Raw genomic sequence first — 18,970 nt, forward strand, 5'->3', positions numbered from 1 at the left:
TAGTGATGCCGTATCCACTGAGACTCCGGATCCTAACAGCTGGAAGCTAAAAACAGGCGCCATGGAGTACACAGGGAGCAAATATATCGGGGAATATGTAGATGGAAGGTAAGGGGCTCATTTGATTCACTTACTATACCTTGAATAGCTGTGACTGGAAAAAGACGGCTTTTTGCTTCTGCGAAACACCTTGTGCCAGGCACTTTCACAAACTTGCCCGAGTAATTTTTTCAAGGACCATGTCTAATAAGCAGCAAAGCTGAGATGCATTCATTCCATATATACTTATATGTGTGTGTGCATTGACTGTGTGTGTGTGCTATCTGCCAGTTTTAAACATAGGAATAAGAATATTTAAAATGTCAAGATCCTTGCTCTTATGGAGTTTATAATCCAGTTGGAGATGTATTGCCAATAAACAAATAAGTGAGAAAATAATTACAGATAGTGGTAAATGCTATGAAAACAAACGCGAAGATTAGGGAAGAGAGACTGGCTAATCTGAATCTACACAGTCGCTTCCTTCCAGGAGTTCACGATCTAGGGATTATTACAGAGGATTATATACACAAATCACTGTACTGGACTAGTAGTAAAAAATAATTCAACGGTTTTTTTTCTTTTCTTTTCCTTCCTTCCTTCCTTCCTTCCTTCCTTCCTCTCTCCCTCTCTCTCTCGTTTTTGTTTTATTTTCAGACAAGATCTCGCTCTGTCGCCCTGGCTGGAGTGCAGTGGCCTGTTCACTGCTTACTGCAGCCTCGACCCCCCAGGCTCAAACAATCTTCCCGCCTCAGCCTCCCAAGTAGCTGGGACTACCGGTGTCCACCACTACCCCCAGCTAATTTTTCAACGCCTTTTGTAGACACGGCGTCTTGCTATGTTGTCCAAGCTGGTCTTGTACTCCTGGGCTCAAGTGATCCTCTTGCATGAGCCACCGTGCCCAGCAATTCAACAATGTTGAGTGGCTACCGAGTGCCAGGCCCTGGAATTGACTCTGGGCACAATCCCTGTCTTCAGAAAGTTCATTCAAACATGATACGACAAGTAGACATAACACTGCGATTCAGTGTGGTAAGAGCTGTAGTAGAGAGAAGCAGAGGAAACACGGAGGTGGCCACTCTTTCTTGCCAACCACCCTGGTTGAAGAAAGTGGAATCTCTGTTTTTATAGCTGAGGAAACCAAGGCTGGACCACATGAAGTGGTTTGCCGAACCAGTGCTAGTTGTCGGGACTGTGAAGCACTCCCACCTTGCGGCCCTGTATTCACAACTTGGTGGAATTCCAGGGCATTTTGAGTTAATAGGAAAGAGGGATCTACGGTCTGGACAGGGATAGGAGATAGATTCCTAGAGAAGGTGGTAGGAATGCTATGGGATGCTATCTCTCTAATCATTACATCAATCTTGCAAGGAAGATGTTATTATCTTTCCAGGTAAGAAAGGCGACCCTTACAGGGCTTGAGACACTTATCCTACTCAGCAGATAAGCAGCAGAGGTGCTTGGTGTGTACTCCCTCTCACTACTCAGTGAGATAGTTTAGGCTGACCTTGCAAATAAAGGAACAGAAGTTAAGAGAAGCAAAATGACTTGCCCACCATTGTGGATACACAGCTAGGAAGTAATGGAGTCAGGATTTGAAGCCAATCCTCTGTCCAAACCACATTCTTACTTTTCACAAGGCCCTGCTACAGTGAAGGTGGTAGAATTTTGGCAGATAGAGATGGGGTATTGGGCATTTTAGACACAAAAAGTTGAGAAACTACATTAATTTTCAATAGGCTATGTATGTGTGAGAGAGAAACACACAGACAAGGTAAAAGAGGGAAGGCTTTCAACCATTTGTCTTTGGCCTTCTGTGTATTTTCACTGGGTTTGTGTGTTGAATCAGCCATTTCCATGCTTTGGCCCTAGGAATTTGGGTTTTGCCTGAGGTTGTCTGGTACCTCTGTAACCACGATAGGGATTCCCAGACCTGAACAGGGCTTCCCACCTTCCCATAACTAGCAAGAAGTCAGCAGTTTTTCACTTGTTATACTTCTTTTCATAAGCTGGACATGTGTTGTTGTGTGTTGATTTTGTATTTTTAACAACAGTTAACTAGAGTTCTATTTGGGGCGTCTCAAATTTCAGCATGTAACGAGAGCATGAGACAGGTCTGGGCTCAAGTCTGCCATTTGCTTGTTGTACACTTAATTAACCACCCATACCTCAGTTTCCTCATCTGTAAAATGGGAAAGCAATGCACATTCAACAGCAGTGTTCCAAGGAATATGTAATAATCATATATGGATGTTATTTACAGATGGTAGATACTCAATTGATTTTTTTAATTTAGGGAGGGGATATTTTCCTCTTGGAGTTTAAATGAATAGAGTAACCTCTCTATACAGTAGGAAGTTGATATTTAACGTTTGGTTTAAAAAGTTTATGTAGACTCTCCATGGCTGATAGGAACATCAAATGGTACGACTGCTTTGGAAAAGTTTGGCAGTTTCTTAAAAAGTTAAACAGCCATTCCACTCATAGGTATTTACCCCAGAAATGAAAGTGTATATCTACACAAAGACACGTATACAAGTACTCATAGCAGCCTTATTTATAATAACCAAAACTAGAAACAAACCCAAATGTCATCAACAGGGGAATGAAGAAACTAATTTGGTATATCCATTCATTGGAATACTACTCAGCAATAAAAAGGAGTGAACTATTGGTACACAGAACAACATGAATGAATCTCAAAAAATTATGTTAAGTGAAAGAAGCCAGACAAAAAAAGAGTAGATACTGTATGATTCCATTTATGTAAAATTCTAGAAAATGCAAATCTATGGTGACAGAAAGTAGATCAGTAGTCACCTAGAGATGAGGATTGTGGGCAGGGCAAGGAGGAAGTGTTACAGAAAGGCATGCAGAAACTTTTGTGGGGAGTAGATATTTTGTCTTGATTGTGATGATGTTTTCCCAGGTGATGTCAAAATGTATCAAATTGTACACTTTAAACACGTGGCCTATTGTATGTCAATTACACTTCAATAAATCTACTTAAAAAAAAACCTTAAAAGAGACATAATTTCCCTGTACCATGTGTGAATATTAAAAAAAAATAAAAAGTTAATGTAGGATCTGTCTGACCTCAATATTCTGGTTTCTTTGGAGTAGTCGCACAATTGAGTTCTAGATAACTCCACTCCAAAGCACCACAAGGTAAGTGCCAGAAGAGACCTACAGACACAGGGGAGGAAGGGACTCCCATAGCATTTATGTAGCAACTACTGTGCTCTGGGTGGCTTTGCCTGCATCTTCTCTTCACAGGGACTCTTTGAGATAGATATCATTATCCTATTTTACAGATGGGAAAAGTAAGGCTCGGAGTAATTATATAACTTGCCCAAAGTAACCCCGTTAGCACTTGGCAGAGCAGGTATTAAAACCCAGGTCTATCAGACTCTAAGGCCCACGTGCTTTCTACAATAGACCCCTGCTGCTGGGGCCCTTCAGAGGCCACATACAGTCGGAGACGTCCTTAAAGGCTTCATGGAAGAGATAATATTTGAAATGGGCCTTGAAGGTTGGGTAGGATTTAGGTGGTTGGAGATGCAAGAGGAAGAATTTTTTTTCTAGAAGTTTCTAGGCAGAGGGAACAGCATGAGCAATAGCCCCCCCACATATGGAGTAGAGCTGGCAGTTCAGTTGGGCAGGAGAGTGGGTTGTGCCCAGAGGAGTTATGCGAGGGGAAGCTGGACAGGCGGTCTGTGCTCTGGCAAAGAAATTTCAATACCATGCACAATTCTGGTGGTGGAGGAACCACTGATAGATCCTGGTAGGGCCAAACATCACGAAATAAAACTTATTTCATCTCTGTATCTCTCCTCATAATGCATATGTGTGGTAGAGACTCAGTAAATGTTGGCTGAATGAATGAATGAATGAATGATAGGTTTTGAGGGGTTTGTTTGAGACAGGGTCTCACTCTGGAGTGCTCTGGCTGGAGTGCAGTGGTGCAGTCTTGGCTCATGGCAATGTCTACCCCACCGGACTCAAGCAATCCTCCCACCTCAGCCTCCCCAGTAGCTGGGACCACAGATATGTGCCACCATGCCCAGCTAATTGATAGGTATTTGAGATCTGGTAATCATATCCTTATTATGGATTGAAGTCTTCACTATAAAGTGGATGTTTTCATCTTTTTAACTTACTTTGAATTTAGAAGGCAGGCTTTTCACCTTGAATGAATTTTTTAAAATGGACGAGAAGGAGGGAGAAAGGAAGGGGAAGAGAGAGGGAAGGAGAAAAAGAAGAAGGGAGGAGAAGGAGAGAAGGAGGCAGAGAGAGGAGGGAAGCAGGAAAAGTGAAGATGGGGAGATCAGCTCAGAGCTCACTGCAGTTGTCCCAGTAAGAGGCAGCAGAACCCTGGGCCAAGGCAGAAGCAGTGGAGCTGCAGGAAAGAGAAAAATGTAGGAGAGGTTTGGGGATTTTACTGCCAGGAGTTGGCAGCTGATTGGCTCCAGTCCCGTCCAGAGATGGCTTACAGCCCCAGCCCAGGGCCCAGCTCCTGGCCTTGAACCAGAGGATTCTAATACCATTCATGGAAATGGAGCACTCTAAGGAGGTGCTGCTTAGGGGTGGAGGAGATGAGTTCTGTTTTAGGCGAATTGGAGATGTCTCTCAGAGGTCTGAACACTGACGTCCAGTTTGAGGTAAGAAAAGGGGTGGGGTCTAACCTCAGAGAAGGGTGTAGAACTTGAATATGGAGATGGTGCTTAGAAATGATAGATGTGAGCTCAAGCAAAGAGTAGAGGAGGGAAGGAGAAGAGGAGTTCTCCTTTCCCCCCCTGTCTTGCACTAGAATAAAAGCGAAATAGTTTTCAAGTTCTTGCTCTATGCCGGGCATTTTGCTATAGTTTCACATCCATCATCTCACTCAGTTATCTCAACAACTTTGTCATCCACTCTGTTCACTGACTACTCTTTCTGTTTCATTCATTCTTTACTCAGGAGACATTTATGAAGCACCTGCTTAGTGTTTCTAGGAGCTGAGGATACCAAGGTCTTCCTTTAAAGAAGCTTTAATTAAATACAGGAGATAAGATATCTAATTACAAAACAAGAGGCTGAGGCAGGAGGATCACTTGAGCCCAGGAGTTCTAGATCAGCCTGGGCAACCTAGGGAAACCCTGTCTCTACAAAAAAAAAAAAAAAATTAAATCAGCCGGGCGTGGTGGGGCACACCTGTGGTTCCAACTACTTGGGAGGCTGAGGTGGGAGGATCACTTGAGTTCAGGAGATTGAGGCTGCATTGAGCCATGATCACACCACTGTACTCCAGCCTGGGAGATAGAACGAGACCTGGTCTTGGGAAAAAACAAAAAACAAAACAAAGAAGCTAGTCAACTGGTCAAGCTGGTGTCCCTGCCTTGTTCTCCTGTATGAGCCTGTCTTCCTCCTGCATAGCACTTATCACACGTTATATAATTGCTCAATTTTGTCCCCCACTAGACTGTGAGCCCCCCGAGGACAGGGACTGCATCTGCCTTGATCACTGTTGAATCTGTGTTGTATTCAGCAGGTTGGACCATCAGCATCGTCCCTAACAAAATGTAGGTGCTCTGTAAACACCTGTTTGGAAGGAAAGAAGGAAGGGAAGGAAGGAAGGGAAGGAAGGGAGGGAGGCACAAGCAAAGACGTTTGGGAAAGTATCTGTATTAGTCTGTTTTCAGGCTGCTGTAAGGACATAACCCAAGACTGGGTAATCTATAAAGAAAAGAGGCTTAATGGACTCACAGTTCCACATGGCTGGGAAGGCCTCACAATCATGGTGGAGGCAAAGGGGGAACAAAGGCACATCTTACATGGCAGCAGGCAAGACAGCATGTTCAGGGGAATTGCCCTTTATAAAACCATCAGATCTCATGAGACTTACTCACTATCATGAGAACAGCACAGGGAAAACCCACCCCCATGGTTCAGTTACCTCCCACTGGGTCCCTCCCATGACATGTGGGGATTATGGGAGCTACAATTCCAGATGAGATTTGGGTGGGGACACAGCCAAACAATATCAGTATCCAAGATTTTATATATATATATATGTATACGTATATATATAAAATGGTGGCAAGATTCAAACCCTTACTCCTGTCTCTAAATTTCATATTTTCCCAAATATTCCACTTGTGACATAACAGGCAAGGATGGGTTAGTCATGGGGGACAGAGAAATCACAGAACCAGCTGCCAGAAAACCTGGGCTCTAGTGTCCACAGTTTTTACTGTGTGTGATTTTGGGCACATCTCTACACTCTCTGGGCCTACTAAGGGGGTTTATTTCAGGGAGCAGTGTGAACTCCAAGGTGAGAGTGAGCCTCTAGGTGAAGAGGAGAATGAACAGAGCAAACTCTATTCTCCTCTTCATTTTTGAGCTTTTGAGGGAAACAAAACAAAAATTTTGTTTTCAGCAGAGTACTGCTGGGTTGAGAAGGATCAGAATGCTGAGAATGGGGTTCCTGCTCACTCTGTCGCCTGCCAGCTCTGACCCTCCAGCTGTCACACACAGTTCAGTGATTTCCCTGTGTCTTTACAGGATGGAGGGCAAAGCCAAGTACATCCTCCCTACCGAAACAATATATGTTGGGGAAATGAAGGACGGCGTGTTTCATGGCGAAGGAACCCTGTACTTCCCCAGTGGAAGCCAATACAACGCCATTTGGGAAAACGGATTGGCCATAAAGGTGATCAGCCGGGGGGGCAGGTGCTGTGGAGGAGAGATCCTTGGGCAAGAAGAGCCTCACCCTCTGGCGCCCCATCCTCCCTGTCTGGTGCCCACCTCCTTCCATTCACTCTTCTCTTTGCTTCTCCCCCCTCCCCCGACTTTTTTTTTTTTTTTTTGAGATGGAGTCTCACTCTGTCACCAGGCTGGAGTGCAGTGGCGTGATCTCGGCTCACTGCAACCTCCGCCTCCTGGGTTCAAGCCTCCCTCAGCCTCCCGAGTAGCTGGGACTACAGGCGTGCGCCACCACGCCCAGCTAATTTTTGTATTTTTAGTAGAGACGGGGTTTCACCATGTTGGCCAGGATGGTCTTGATCTCTTGACCTTGTGATATACCTGCCTCAGCCTCCCAAAGTGCTGGGATTACAGATGCGAGCCACCGCACCTGGCTTTTTTTTTTTTTTTTTGAAAATGAGTCTCACTCTGTTGCCCAGGCTGGAGTGCAGTGGTGTGATCTCAGCTCACCACAACCTCTGCCTCCTGGGTTCAAGCTATTCTCCTGCCCAGGCCTCTTGAGTAGCTGGGATTACAGGTATGTGCCACCATGCCCGGCTAATTTCTCCCTGCTTCTGGATCTCCCAGGGCTGTAGAATCCTCTCCCTCTAGATCTGGAAGGATCTGTGGAGAGGCCATGATTAATTTGCATCTGTTACACCACTTACTGCCTGATCTTGGGCCCACAACTTCACCTCCCTGAGAGTTCTTCACCTATCAACTCAGGACAGTTAGTTGCATTAGTTATCTGTTGGTACTGTAACAGGTTACCACAAATTTAGTCTGAAATCAGCACAAATGTATTATCTTACAGTTCTGGAGCTCAAAAATCTGAAATAGGTCAGCAAGCCTGCATTCTGTCCAGATGCTGTATGGGAAAACCTGTTTCCTTGACTTTTCCTGCTTCTAGAGGCTGCCTGCATTCCTTGGCTCATGGGCACGCATCACTCCGACCTCTGCTTTCATCATCACATCACCCTTCGTCCCTCTGCTTTCATCATCATCTCTTCTTCTCTCACCCTGACCTTACTGTTTCCCTCTCATAGGAACCTTGCAATCATATTTGGCACACCCAGGTAATCCAAATAATCTTCCCACTTCAGGATCCTTTATTTAATTGCATATGCAAAATCCCTTTTGCCATGTAAGGTAGCATATTCACAGGTTGCAGCAGACAGGGACATCTTTGGGGGACCATTATTCAGCCTACCACAATAGTACAAGGCACCTCCTAGGATGATCATAAGAGTAAATGAGACAATATATATATATATATGTGAACACTTTGCTAAGTTCCCGGCACACAAGAGGCACTCAGTAAGTGTTAGCTCTTATTACCACCATCACTGCTACTATCATTATAACTTACCTAATCCAAGGATTCTTACCCTGGTATTTGTGAGTCATGAATAGAATTCAGGGAGTCACTGAAACCTCTTGATTTATATACAGAAGTTTCTGTGTAAAGGGGACTAAGTTTTTCTCCAGGAAAAGCATCTATAGCTTTCATCAGTTTCACTAAGAGCATGTTGGGGCCTGACTCATGACCTAAAAAAGGTTAAGAAATGCTCCTTGTTTTATAGCTTGGAGACTCTAAGTCCCAGGAAGGGGATGTGACTTACCCGAGGTCACACAGTGAATTAATAGTATCACTGGAATTTCCACCCGTGTTTCCTGATGCCCAGGCCAATGCAATTTCTACATCCTGAGGCTTCCTTTAGCAGTAAGGCAGCAAAGGCAGAATGTATGTGTTTGGACAAAGGTCCGTGGCTGATGGCTCTGACCTTTCCAGCTATAATAATAATAAAAGAATAATAACATTTATTGAGTGCTTACTTTGTGTCAGTGTGTCAGTCAGGGTTCTTCAGAGACACAAAACCAATAGGATATACAGAGATGTATGGAAAGAGATTTATATTAGGGATTGGCTCACAAGATTATGGAGGCTAAGAAACCTCCCAATCTTCCCTCTGCAACCTGGAGGCCCAGGAAAGCTGTTAGTGTAGTTCCAGTCCAAACCCAAGGGCTTCAACCAGGGGGATCAATGGTGTAAGTCCCAGTCAGAGTTCCAAGGCCCGAGAACCAGGAATGCTGATGTCCAAGGGCAAGGAAGATGGATGTCCCAGCATAAGCAGAGAGAGCGAATCGGCGCTTCCTCTGCCTTTTTGTTCTATCCAGGCCCTCAACGGATTGTATGATGCCCACCCACTTTGGTGAGGGTGGAACTTCTTTGCTCGGTCCACTGATTAAAATGTGAATCCCTTCCAGAAACGCTCTCATGAACACACCCAGAAATGTTTTACCAGCTATCTGGGCATCCCTTTCCCTCAACCCAGTCAAGTTGTCTCACAAAATCAACCATCACAGCCAGGCACTGTGCTAAATGCATCACGTGTGCTTTCTCATTGAATTTTCAATCAACCCTATTTCGTGTACACCATCATTAACTTAATTTTACAAATGAGGAAATGAAGGGCCAGAGAGAGTGGGTCATCTGCCCAAGTTCATCTGCCAAAGTGAGTTCACCTACTTTGAGTGGCAGGGACAGGGCTCAGCACTTATACTCATTCCCTCTTGTCGTCACAACCATAATAATTGTGATAGTTACTACTTCTTTACTGCGGCCATCAGAAAGCCCCCCACTTCCCTTTTCATCTGAACCTCTTGGCCAAAATCCTTCAGCTTTTTCAGATGCACGTGTGTGCTCCTTGTCTTCCAGGGCACATATACCTTCGCAGATGGGCTGCACTATGATGAGAAGAACTGGCATTACTGCGACGGCTATGATAGGAGGTTTTATACAGAGATCCCCAAAGGCTTGAAGCCTGCAGGTACCCAGGCACCCACCCTTTCCTTCATACCCAAACTGAGAGGGAAACTAAGACAGTTTCAGATAAGTGGACTGTGTCCTACTGAAGTAACTTACAGGGGAAGAGGAACTGAGCAGGCACAGAAGAATACAAAAGAGCCAGGTCCTGGAGCCAGGAAGGCCAGTCCTTATATCTCAGCTCCACTGTGCTAGCCAGAGGACCATGGGCAAGGGACTTTACCCACCGTGCCTCAGTTTCTCCCCTTCAAAATGGAGTTAGTCGGCTGGGCACGGTGGCTCATGCCTGTAATCCCAGCACTTTGGGAGGCCAAGGCGGGTGGATCACTTGAGGTCAGGACTTCCAGACCATCGTGGCCAACATGGTGAAACCCTGTCTGTACTAAAAATACAAAAATTAGCCGGGTGTGGTGGCATGCCTGTAATCCCAGCTACTCAGGAGGCTGAGGCATGAGAATCATTTGAACTCAGGAGGTAGAGGTTGCAGTGAGCTGAGATCACACCACTGCACTCCAGCCTGGGGGACAGAGCGACACTCTGGTCTCAGAAAAAAAAAAAAAATCACAGTGGGGTCAATAGCATCATCTACCTCCCAAGATTGTTGTAAATAAGATAATTCATGTCAGGTGTTTAGAACAGTGCCTTAAATGCATGTGGGTGCACAGTACATGTCAGCTGTTCTTATTTGTAGTACCTTCTATAACACTAAAATTATGTAAATATTTTAAAAAGAAAGAGTTAAGGGTGAAAGCAGTACTGACAGAGCATATGCTTTGTGTATCAGGTGCTGGGGGAGGCTCTCTGTAATCCCTGTCTCCCTAATGTCCAGATGACCCTGCCCAGTCAGCCTTCCTAGTCCCATGTCACTCCAGGTTGAGGCTGTGGAGTCCAGACATGGTTCCCTGCGGCAGAGCTCACACTGGAGGCCCAGTCCTCCTCTCTGAGGTCCTCTATGTCATGCTACCTCCCTGCAAAAACCGTGTTTCATCACAGAGGGCTACATTTGGACTACAAGTCTGGATTCAGAAAGTGGCACCCTAAAAAACACTCATCTGAGTGATTTTGAGATGTGTTCCAGGTCAGGTGAGCCTCAAGACAGGGGTAGGGGAGGGATAGCATTAGGAGAAATACCTAATGTAGATGACAGGTTGATGGGTGCAGCAAACCACCATGGCACATTATACCTATGTAACAAACCTGCACATTCTGCACATGTACCCCAGAACTTAAAGTATAATAAAAAAAAATAAATAATAAAAAAAAATTTAAAAAGAGTGTAGTTTTTGGCACAGCAGAGATAATATATCCAAAATGACAGATGGGGAAACAACTCTGTATACTATAAAAACAATCCCAACTTAGATTATGAGAGACCATGAGCTGTTGTTGACAGAGCATGGAGCCAGAAATTGTGGGTTTGAGTCCTAGCATTCTCTGTCTGTAGCTGGATGAGCCTGCACAAGTCAACCTCCATCAGGGCAGAAGCCTCCAGGAAGCACCCAGGCACTGGAGTCAGGCAGACCTGAGCTCAAACCCCCATCTCCTTCCCTTCCCAGCTTCATGACCTTGGGTCAGTTAGTTGACTGGGTGAGCTGCCTTCTCTCCCTTTGCCCTCCTGACACTTACTCTGCTATTTTCCTCCTATCCGCAGACTTCTTTGCCAGTGCCTCCTCAACATCCCCCCACCCCCAGTTATTCATGTTGAGGTTCCCGGGGCTCTCTGGCTTAGGCACTTTCTGTTACCATTCTATATGCTCTTCCTGAACAACTTGATACATTTCTAAGCCTTCAACTACCATCAGCTTCTGAATTGAAATCAGAATCCCTGAGCCTAAGATCCCTGCATCAAGCTTCCCTGACACCTGTATTGGTCATTCCCCAACTTGTCTGCACTGAATTCATTGTCACCCCCACCATGATGGCTGTCTCACTGAATGTCATGCCCATCCACCTAGGTAAGCCTAATCCTCCCTTCCCCTGCCCCCTAAGTGCAATGATCCTATGGATTTTACCTCTGAAATACAGACTTTTATTTGTTTATTCAACAAATATTTATTGAGCACTTCCATGTGCCAGGCAGCATTCTCTTCATACTCTTTGCCACTGCCCTGTTCCAGCCCTCCATCATCTCTCCCCTTGATGACCTGACTCTGGAGATCCCCACTTGGCCCCCTTGAGGTCATTCTCCATTCTGCAGTCACTTCCATCTTTTTTTTTTTTTTTTTTTTTTTGAGACAGAGTCTTGCTCTGTTGCCCAGGCTGGAGTGCAGTGGTATGATCATAGCTCACTGTAACTTTGAACTTCTGGGCTCAAGCAATTCTCCTGCCAAGTGATCTGGCCTCCTAAGTAGCTGGGACTACAGGAATGCGCCACCACTCCTGGTTAATTTTTTTTTTTTTTTAAGTTTCTTGTAGAGATGGGTCTTGCCATGTTGCCCAGGCTCTTCTAGAACTCCTGGCCTCAAGCAACCTTCCCTCCTTAACTTGGGATTACAGGCGTGAGCCACCATGCCCAGCCACTTACATCTTTTAAAGTGTGAATCTGATTGCCTCCCCCCCACCCTGCCCCTTGAGTGCTCCCTATACCCTCAAGATAAGGTTTCAAATTCTCAGAAATGGTGACATTCTCTGGCTCCTGCTCATGTCCCAGCCTCATCCTAGGCTACCCACCCTTCTCGGTTTTTCTCTCTCCCCTCTTGCCATGCTTGCTTTCTCTCTATTTCTCAAAAAGACCACACTTTTTCCTGCCATTCTCTGCCTGGAATACTTTAACCCTCTTACTTCACCCAAATAACTCTTTCCAGTCCTTCAGGTCTCAGCTCAACGTCCTGGAGCTGGGACCCCCTTCCCTGAACTCCCACAGTAGGTAAGGTCTCCCTGTGGCATATCACAGCAGCTATGATCTCCCCCCAGGGCTTGGATCATGAGTGTTCAGCTCGTCTTCCCAAGCTGTGAGCAACATGAGGGCAGGGCCCTAGCACATTGTCTGGCATACAGTGGGTACTCGTTAAAGAGTTATTGTCAAACAGGGATAATGATACTGACATCACAGTGCAGGGTGAAGTATGTGCTTAGGGGAGTTAAAGCAATGACATTAAGAAACATTTCCTAAGCTCCTACTGTATGTCAGACACTGGCTGGACCCAGGGAGACCAGAGTTCAGAGGACATCATCTCTTCCTTCAAAGAGCTGCCAGTCTGGCTGCAGCTTGAAAACCTTGCAAATCACTCCTCCCGGATTAGTTATGGGAGGCCTGGACTTTGCCATGGGCGCTTCACCCCAATTAAGGCTGTAGGCAAAAAGCCCTCAGCCTTAGGCCTTAGCTCTCACACAATGGCTGGTTTTGCTCAAGCTAAGCCTCTGCCAGACTCGTGGTGGCTTTTCCTGAACCTGCCTGGCTCTCCCCGAACCCGCCTGGCTCTTCCCTTCTTCTCCAGTGACCCTCAGCAGAGCAGCTTGATTCTAAGTAGCTACTTCCTTCCCTTGTCACTCCACACTTTGCCTCTTGGGGCTGGCATTGTTATGGCAACTCGCCCTGCCTGCAAGGCAGGGTGAGGGTTAAAAGTGCCCTGCGACCTCTTCGAGCATCTGTGAGATGGGCATTGGCATGAGGCTTCGGTGAGAGAATGGCTGTAAAGTGCTTGACATGGAGTAAGTGCTTGGTAATCATTAGCCAGTACATGTGGGGTTAGGTTTAGGATCAGGGTCAGTGCCAGGGTTAGGGTTAGGTATGTCATTAAGCAACACAAGAGTACCTACTGTGTGCAAGACACTGAGCTGTGGACATGGTGCTGTGTGCTCAGTGGGCATCAAGCTCTCAGTCTAGAGAACAAGGAATTATAGGAACTATAGTTAGAAGGAACCTGAGAAGTTATTTATTCCAACCTCTCCCTTTACTTGAGCCATGGCATTTCAAGATACACACACATAGGGTGCCTGACCTAAAAGGTGCACTCAATCTTCTTTCCCTCCCAGGGGTCTCAGTGTCCCTGGTCCTGTGGCTGCACCTAGGCTCTCTCCTCCCCTGATGTTGGCAGCTGAACATACAGGTTCCAGAACTGGACTGCTTCCTAGCTGGATAACCTTGGGAAAGTTACTTTAACTTCTCTGAGCCTCAGTTTTCTTATCTGTAAAATGGAGCCACAGAGTTGCTCTCAGGATTAAATAAAAGAGGAGCACAATGCCTGGCACATAATAAACATTCAATAAGTGGCAGCTTTGGCAAGAGTCAAGGTTCTCCGCCACCTGCCCCTTGTCCTCCTGATCCATTTCTTTTCTGCTGTTCTCCTTCATACGTGCTCTGCCCTACAAGGTTTCCAGAGCGGGGCTTAAGGCTGCATGCCTCTGGCCTCTGCCCATGCTTTGAATGCCACCCCTCTTCTGGACCTGATGCCTATCCATTTGCCAACTCTGACTCACCCTCAGGGTCTGTCTGACTTCAGAACCTGTGCCCTTTGTCGTGGTATCCCAAGAAATGGAGGAGGATGGGGTCAAAGGAAGAAGAAGACAGAGGGTCTAGTTCCTAAGACCCTGTTCCCAAGAGCCACGTTCAGAAAGTTCCTTTGGGGCACTGTTTCTGCTGGGTTTGCTTCTTGCCCTGAGTAGGGGGTATTTAGTTCAACAGGGGAACCAGATAGTCACATGAGCCACCAGCCACAAGTGGACCTTATGGGAACACTGGGTTTGGATTTGGCCTTGATGGTGAACTAATTGCCCATTATGTTCTTTCAAGCTATGGCTCAACTCACCAATATGGACCCACCTAGAAAAATCCCCAAGGGCTATTACGATTGTGGAGACGGCTTCTATAACCCAGTCACGAGGGTAATCAAGGACTATAGGAACCGCTTTCTAAGAAACGCAGGTAGGTTTCTTCTGACACTGCAGCACGTTTTCTCTTCATCCACATATAAGTATGTGCATCCGTATGTACAAATGTATGCACACACTTGATGAGAAAGAAGCTTTTGCTGATAAAAGACAAAAATTGATTACCTGGATGTTTTATTTTTTGGACTTCTCATGGCTGGCAAATCTGTACATAGTCCTAGAGTGAGGTAAAAGGACATTCGTGGTCTAGCTGTGATGGCACATAAATGTCACACTGAAAGGATTAAGGTACTGATTTTTGTATGCATTCCTTCGATTTTAATGGGCACCTACTACATGCTAGACACTGTGCTTGGTGTTGGGGGAAAAGCAGAGCAAAGCTGGACACAGCCCCCCTTCCTTGAGGAGCTTGCATTCTAAAAGTGGCAGAGAAGTACTATAAACAGTTAATTGTATCATGGAACAAACACAATGAAGGGAAAAACATGGTCCTGTGGGAAGGGAAAGTAGGGGCCCCAGAGAGGTGGGACGGATGCTGTGGGAGCACAAATAAGGGGTATCAAATCCCGAAGTGGTTAGTCAGAGAAGGTTTCAAGGAGGAAATGACTACTAAGCTGAGACCTGAAGAATAACCGGGGGTTGACCACAAGGCCTGGGGAGAGGGTTTCCCAGTGAGAGGAAATGGCACAGGCAACGGCTCAGAGGGGAGTGATCCCTTGAGGTTCAAGAAGGTTGGTTCATCCTTTAGCCAGGGGAGCAGGTACCTTGGAGGATCCAGAACCTCAGTTTGGTGAGTCAACACAAGGCTGATCAGACTGAGAAGAACCCATTTACAGTGACCACACTCACAAGAGATCAGTACACAAATAATAGGAACATTTTCCTTTAATGCAGTGATTCCTAACCTTACCCTTTTCTGGAGTCACACTCCCACCAGGGATATCAAAAGATACGGACCCTCTTGCCAGAAAAATGTCCATGCATGCACACACACAAGCACACATGTGCACACATGTGTGCCCACATGCGCACATGCATACACACACACACACACATTTTGCAGATAGTCTTAAGGGATGGGTGGTCCCTCTAAAGACCTAGGTCAAGAAACCTTGCTCTATAATGAGAAAGAAACTGCCAGGTAGACCAGAACATCTGCGCTGGTGAATGAGAGCATCCTCTCCCTATAGGGAAATGTACTCAGTAAGTCAGTGATGACCAGAAAGGTGCCTTGTGGGGCTAGAATAAGAGCAAGGAGAATTGTCGGCTAATCCTGTGACTGGAATCCTGGAGCTAAGATGCCCCTAACCCACTGGATGCTACTGGAAGAACATGGCAAATGCTCACACTCCAAGTCCCCCGGCTCACATTTCTTCAATGACTTGCCTTTTCCATTTGCACAATGCACTACTATGTAGCACGCTAACTCTGCTGGGTGCTAATAGGTTTACCATGAAGTTTCTTGGTCAACTAAAATAAGGAGACGTTGCCCTAAACAATGCTAACTAGGCTTGTTTACTGCAGAACTTCTCAGGGCCTTTAATATGCTAATATACTTTGTACTTTTCCTTCATGGCACTTATTTCAACATAATTAAATGTAATTATTTGCTTAATATCTGTCTCTCCCACTGGACTGTAGGATCCGTGTGAGAAGGAACTCTGCATTATCTTGTATCAGTAAGAGTTCAGTTAGAAAAATGGAAAGAGGCCAGGTGCCGTGGCTCATGCCTGTAATCCCAGCACTTTGGGATGCCAAGGCAGGCAGATCACAAGGTCAGGAGTTCGAGACCACCTGGCCAACATAGTGAAACCCCGTCTCTACTAAAAATACCAAAAAATTAGCTGGGCGTGGTGGTGGGAGCCTGTAATCCCAGCTACTCGGGAGGCTGAGGCAGGAGAATCGCTTGAACCTGGGAGGCAGAGGTTGTAGTGAGCCAAGATCGCGCCACTGCACTCCAGCCCGGGTGATAGTGTGATTCTCCGTCTCAAAAAAAAAAAAAAAAAAAAGAAAAATGGGAAGAATTTAATATCAGGAAATTGGTGGCTACCAGGGAACTAGAAAAGCAAAGGAAGACATTGAGGTAACAGAGAAAGTAACTGCAGGATGCAGGCACCCCCTCAAGGACTGGGGACAATAGTAAGAGATTAGGTTGTGAGAACCTAGAAGGTCAACAGAGGGACCCCCCAGGACCTGCAACCCAGACCCCTGAGCAGAGGCCAGCTGGGGCTGGCTGCTGGGAGCTCAGAGCAGGGCTCCTGCAGACCTGGGACCCAGACCTCTGGCGAGGGAGCACTGCCCAGTGGAGCCTCTGAAGAGAGAGATGAAGCTGATTCTAGGAGTGTGGAAAAAACTGGAAACTGGAAGTGAAATGACACTGCTGAGATGACACTGGCATGAACAACAAAGACAACAGAAAGGAGTGTATCTTTGTCTGCCTGACAGCCCCTAACAAGGAGCAGGCTGGCAAAACTAATGTAATTCAGGCAGTTCCAGTCCCACCATTGCCAGGTTAAGTATAGAAGGCTCAGTTTGGAGCTGAAAGTCAGTAGCTTCTTTTTTTCATTTTGAGATGGAGTTTCACTCTTGTTGCCCAATCAGGAGTACAATGATGCGATCTTGGCTCCCTGCAACCTCCGCCTCCCAGGTTCAAGTGATTCTCCTGCCTCAGCCTCCCAAGTAGCTGGGATTACAGGCACCCGCCACCATGCCCAGCTAATTTTTGTATTTTTAGTAGAGGTGGGGTTTTGCCATATTGGCCAGGCTGGTCTTGAACTACTGACCTCAGGTGATCCATCCACCTCGGCCTCCCAAAGTGCTTTAATTACCTGACACTGCACCTAGCCAGGTGTCAATAGCTTCTCATTGGCCCAGCCACCCCTTTTGTTGCTCAGCATCCACACACATTCTTCTATAGATATTAAGTCTTCTGTACAACATTAACAAATGTATATTTTTTTGTATAACAAGTTTCAATGCATCCTTCATATTAACACAAGACCCTCTCCCCTTCTCCCACAGAGGGGAGATAGGAAGCCCCAACAGACACCGCACCCATCTTTTGAGTAAGGTTATTCCTTGACAGTTCTGCCTGAAGAGTTTATAACCTACAAGCTCCTGCTAATAATCCTTCTATAAAATAACAAGGATAAAAGAGGAAACAAAAGAAAAAATTAGTTAATAAAAACAAATATGCTAGCCAGGCATGGTGGCTTGTGCCTGTAACCTCAGCTACTTGGGAAGCTGAGGCAGGAGGATCTCTTTAGCCCAGGAGTTTGAGGGCAACCTGGGCAACACAGCAAGACCTTATCTCTTAAAGCAAAACAGACCGAGTGCAGTGGCTCACACCTGTAATCCTGGCACTTTAGGAGGCCAAGGCAGGCGCATCACCTGAGGTCAGGAGTTCAAGACCAGCCTAACCAACATGGTGAAACCCCATCTCTACTAAAAATACAAAAATTAGCTGGGCATGTTGGTGCATGCCTGTAATCCCAGCTACTCAAGAGGATGAGGCAGGAGAATTGCTTGAACCCAGGAGGCAGAGATTGCAGTGAGCCGAGATCGCACCACTGCACTCCAGCCTGGGTGATACAGCGAGACCCCCTCTCAAAATAAAACAAAACAAAATGTGCATATAGATGAGTAAATAGAAAGATAGATGACATCGATATAGATAGACATACACATACAAGCAAGGAGAAAAAGCTATCACTACTATAGTTCTCTTTCTGTAACTGGTCACAAGGCTGTAGTTAATATTCATAAATTCCTTCTTCCATTATTCACCCCAGGTTCCATTTGCCTTGAGCCCACCCTTCCATTGGTCTGGCTTTTTACCTAGTAGGGTGATCAAAACCTTCATTCCTGAAGGGTCCAAACCCTTAGTGGTCCTGCCTTTGTTGGTTATTTATTTGGTTGGGTTAGTTTTTTATGAACTTTTACTGTGGTCAGTGGAAGTACCAAGAGGTGTCCTGGAGAACTGCTGGGTTCCATACAGCGTTCCCTTTCTCCTAATGGATGGCAGCATTATCTTCTATACCCAGCCTTCTCTCAGGAGCCAGGCGAAACTGATGGTGACACAGATCATAACAGCACAGAGTTGCTCCCAGAGAACTCAGCAGGGATTACTCTACCCTGGAGGCCAGTAGGCCAGGGAGGTTTCCTGGAAAAAGAAAGATCTACTCTGTAACCTAAAAAAGAACAGACAAATGCAGTAGGGTTGGTAAGAGTGTTAAAGGCAGAGGGGACAGCATGTGCAAAGGATTATAGTTGGGAGAAAACATGTCATAAATAGGGAGCTCCAAGTAATTCAGGAGCATGAGCTAACAGTATGAAAGGAGACAAAGGGCAAGAGAGGAAGCCCGAGAGGTGGGCGGGGTGAGGGCAAAGGGTACGGTTGCCTTTCACCCTAAGGCAGTGGGGAGCAAGGCAAGGCTTTAGGCAGGTAACGTAGTAACTCATTTGTTCTTTAGAAAAAGACTTCTTTGATTACATATGGAGAAGAGGCCAAAGGAGGTCAGATTAGGTAGGAGATCCTTCTGGTAAGATGAT

General features: G+C 45.9%; 1 protein-coding gene across 3 annotated transcripts in view; it reads left to right on the plus strand.

The window, feature by feature from the left end:
- The first annotated feature begins 2 nt into the window (after positions 1–2).
- MORN5 (MORN repeat containing 5) overlaps positions 3–18,970 on the plus strand; it is a 39,483-nt gene continuing 20,515 nt past the window's right edge. Inside the window, exons 1-4 of one of the 3 annotated variants that reach the window (XM_012508774.2) lie at positions 3–108; positions 6,583–6,730; positions 9,482–9,593; positions 14,322–14,453. In XM_012508774.2, coding sequence (XP_012364228.1) covers positions 62–108; positions 6,583–6,730; positions 9,482–9,593; positions 14,322–14,453 — 439 coding nt within the window. In that variant the 5' untranslated portion in view covers positions 3–61. Of the gene's footprint in view, positions 109–6,582; positions 6,731–9,481; positions 9,594–14,321; positions 14,543–18,970 lie in introns of those variants that run through there. The other 2 variants (XM_012508773.2, XM_030817759.1) reach the window with 2 other exon arrangements.

Source organism: Nomascus leucogenys, chromosome 8 (genome assembly GCF_006542625.1).
Source record: "Nomascus leucogenys isolate Asia chromosome 8, Asia_NLE_v1, whole genome shotgun sequence".
Taxonomy (NCBI): Eukaryota; Metazoa; Chordata; class Mammalia; order Primates; family Hylobatidae; genus Nomascus; species Nomascus leucogenys.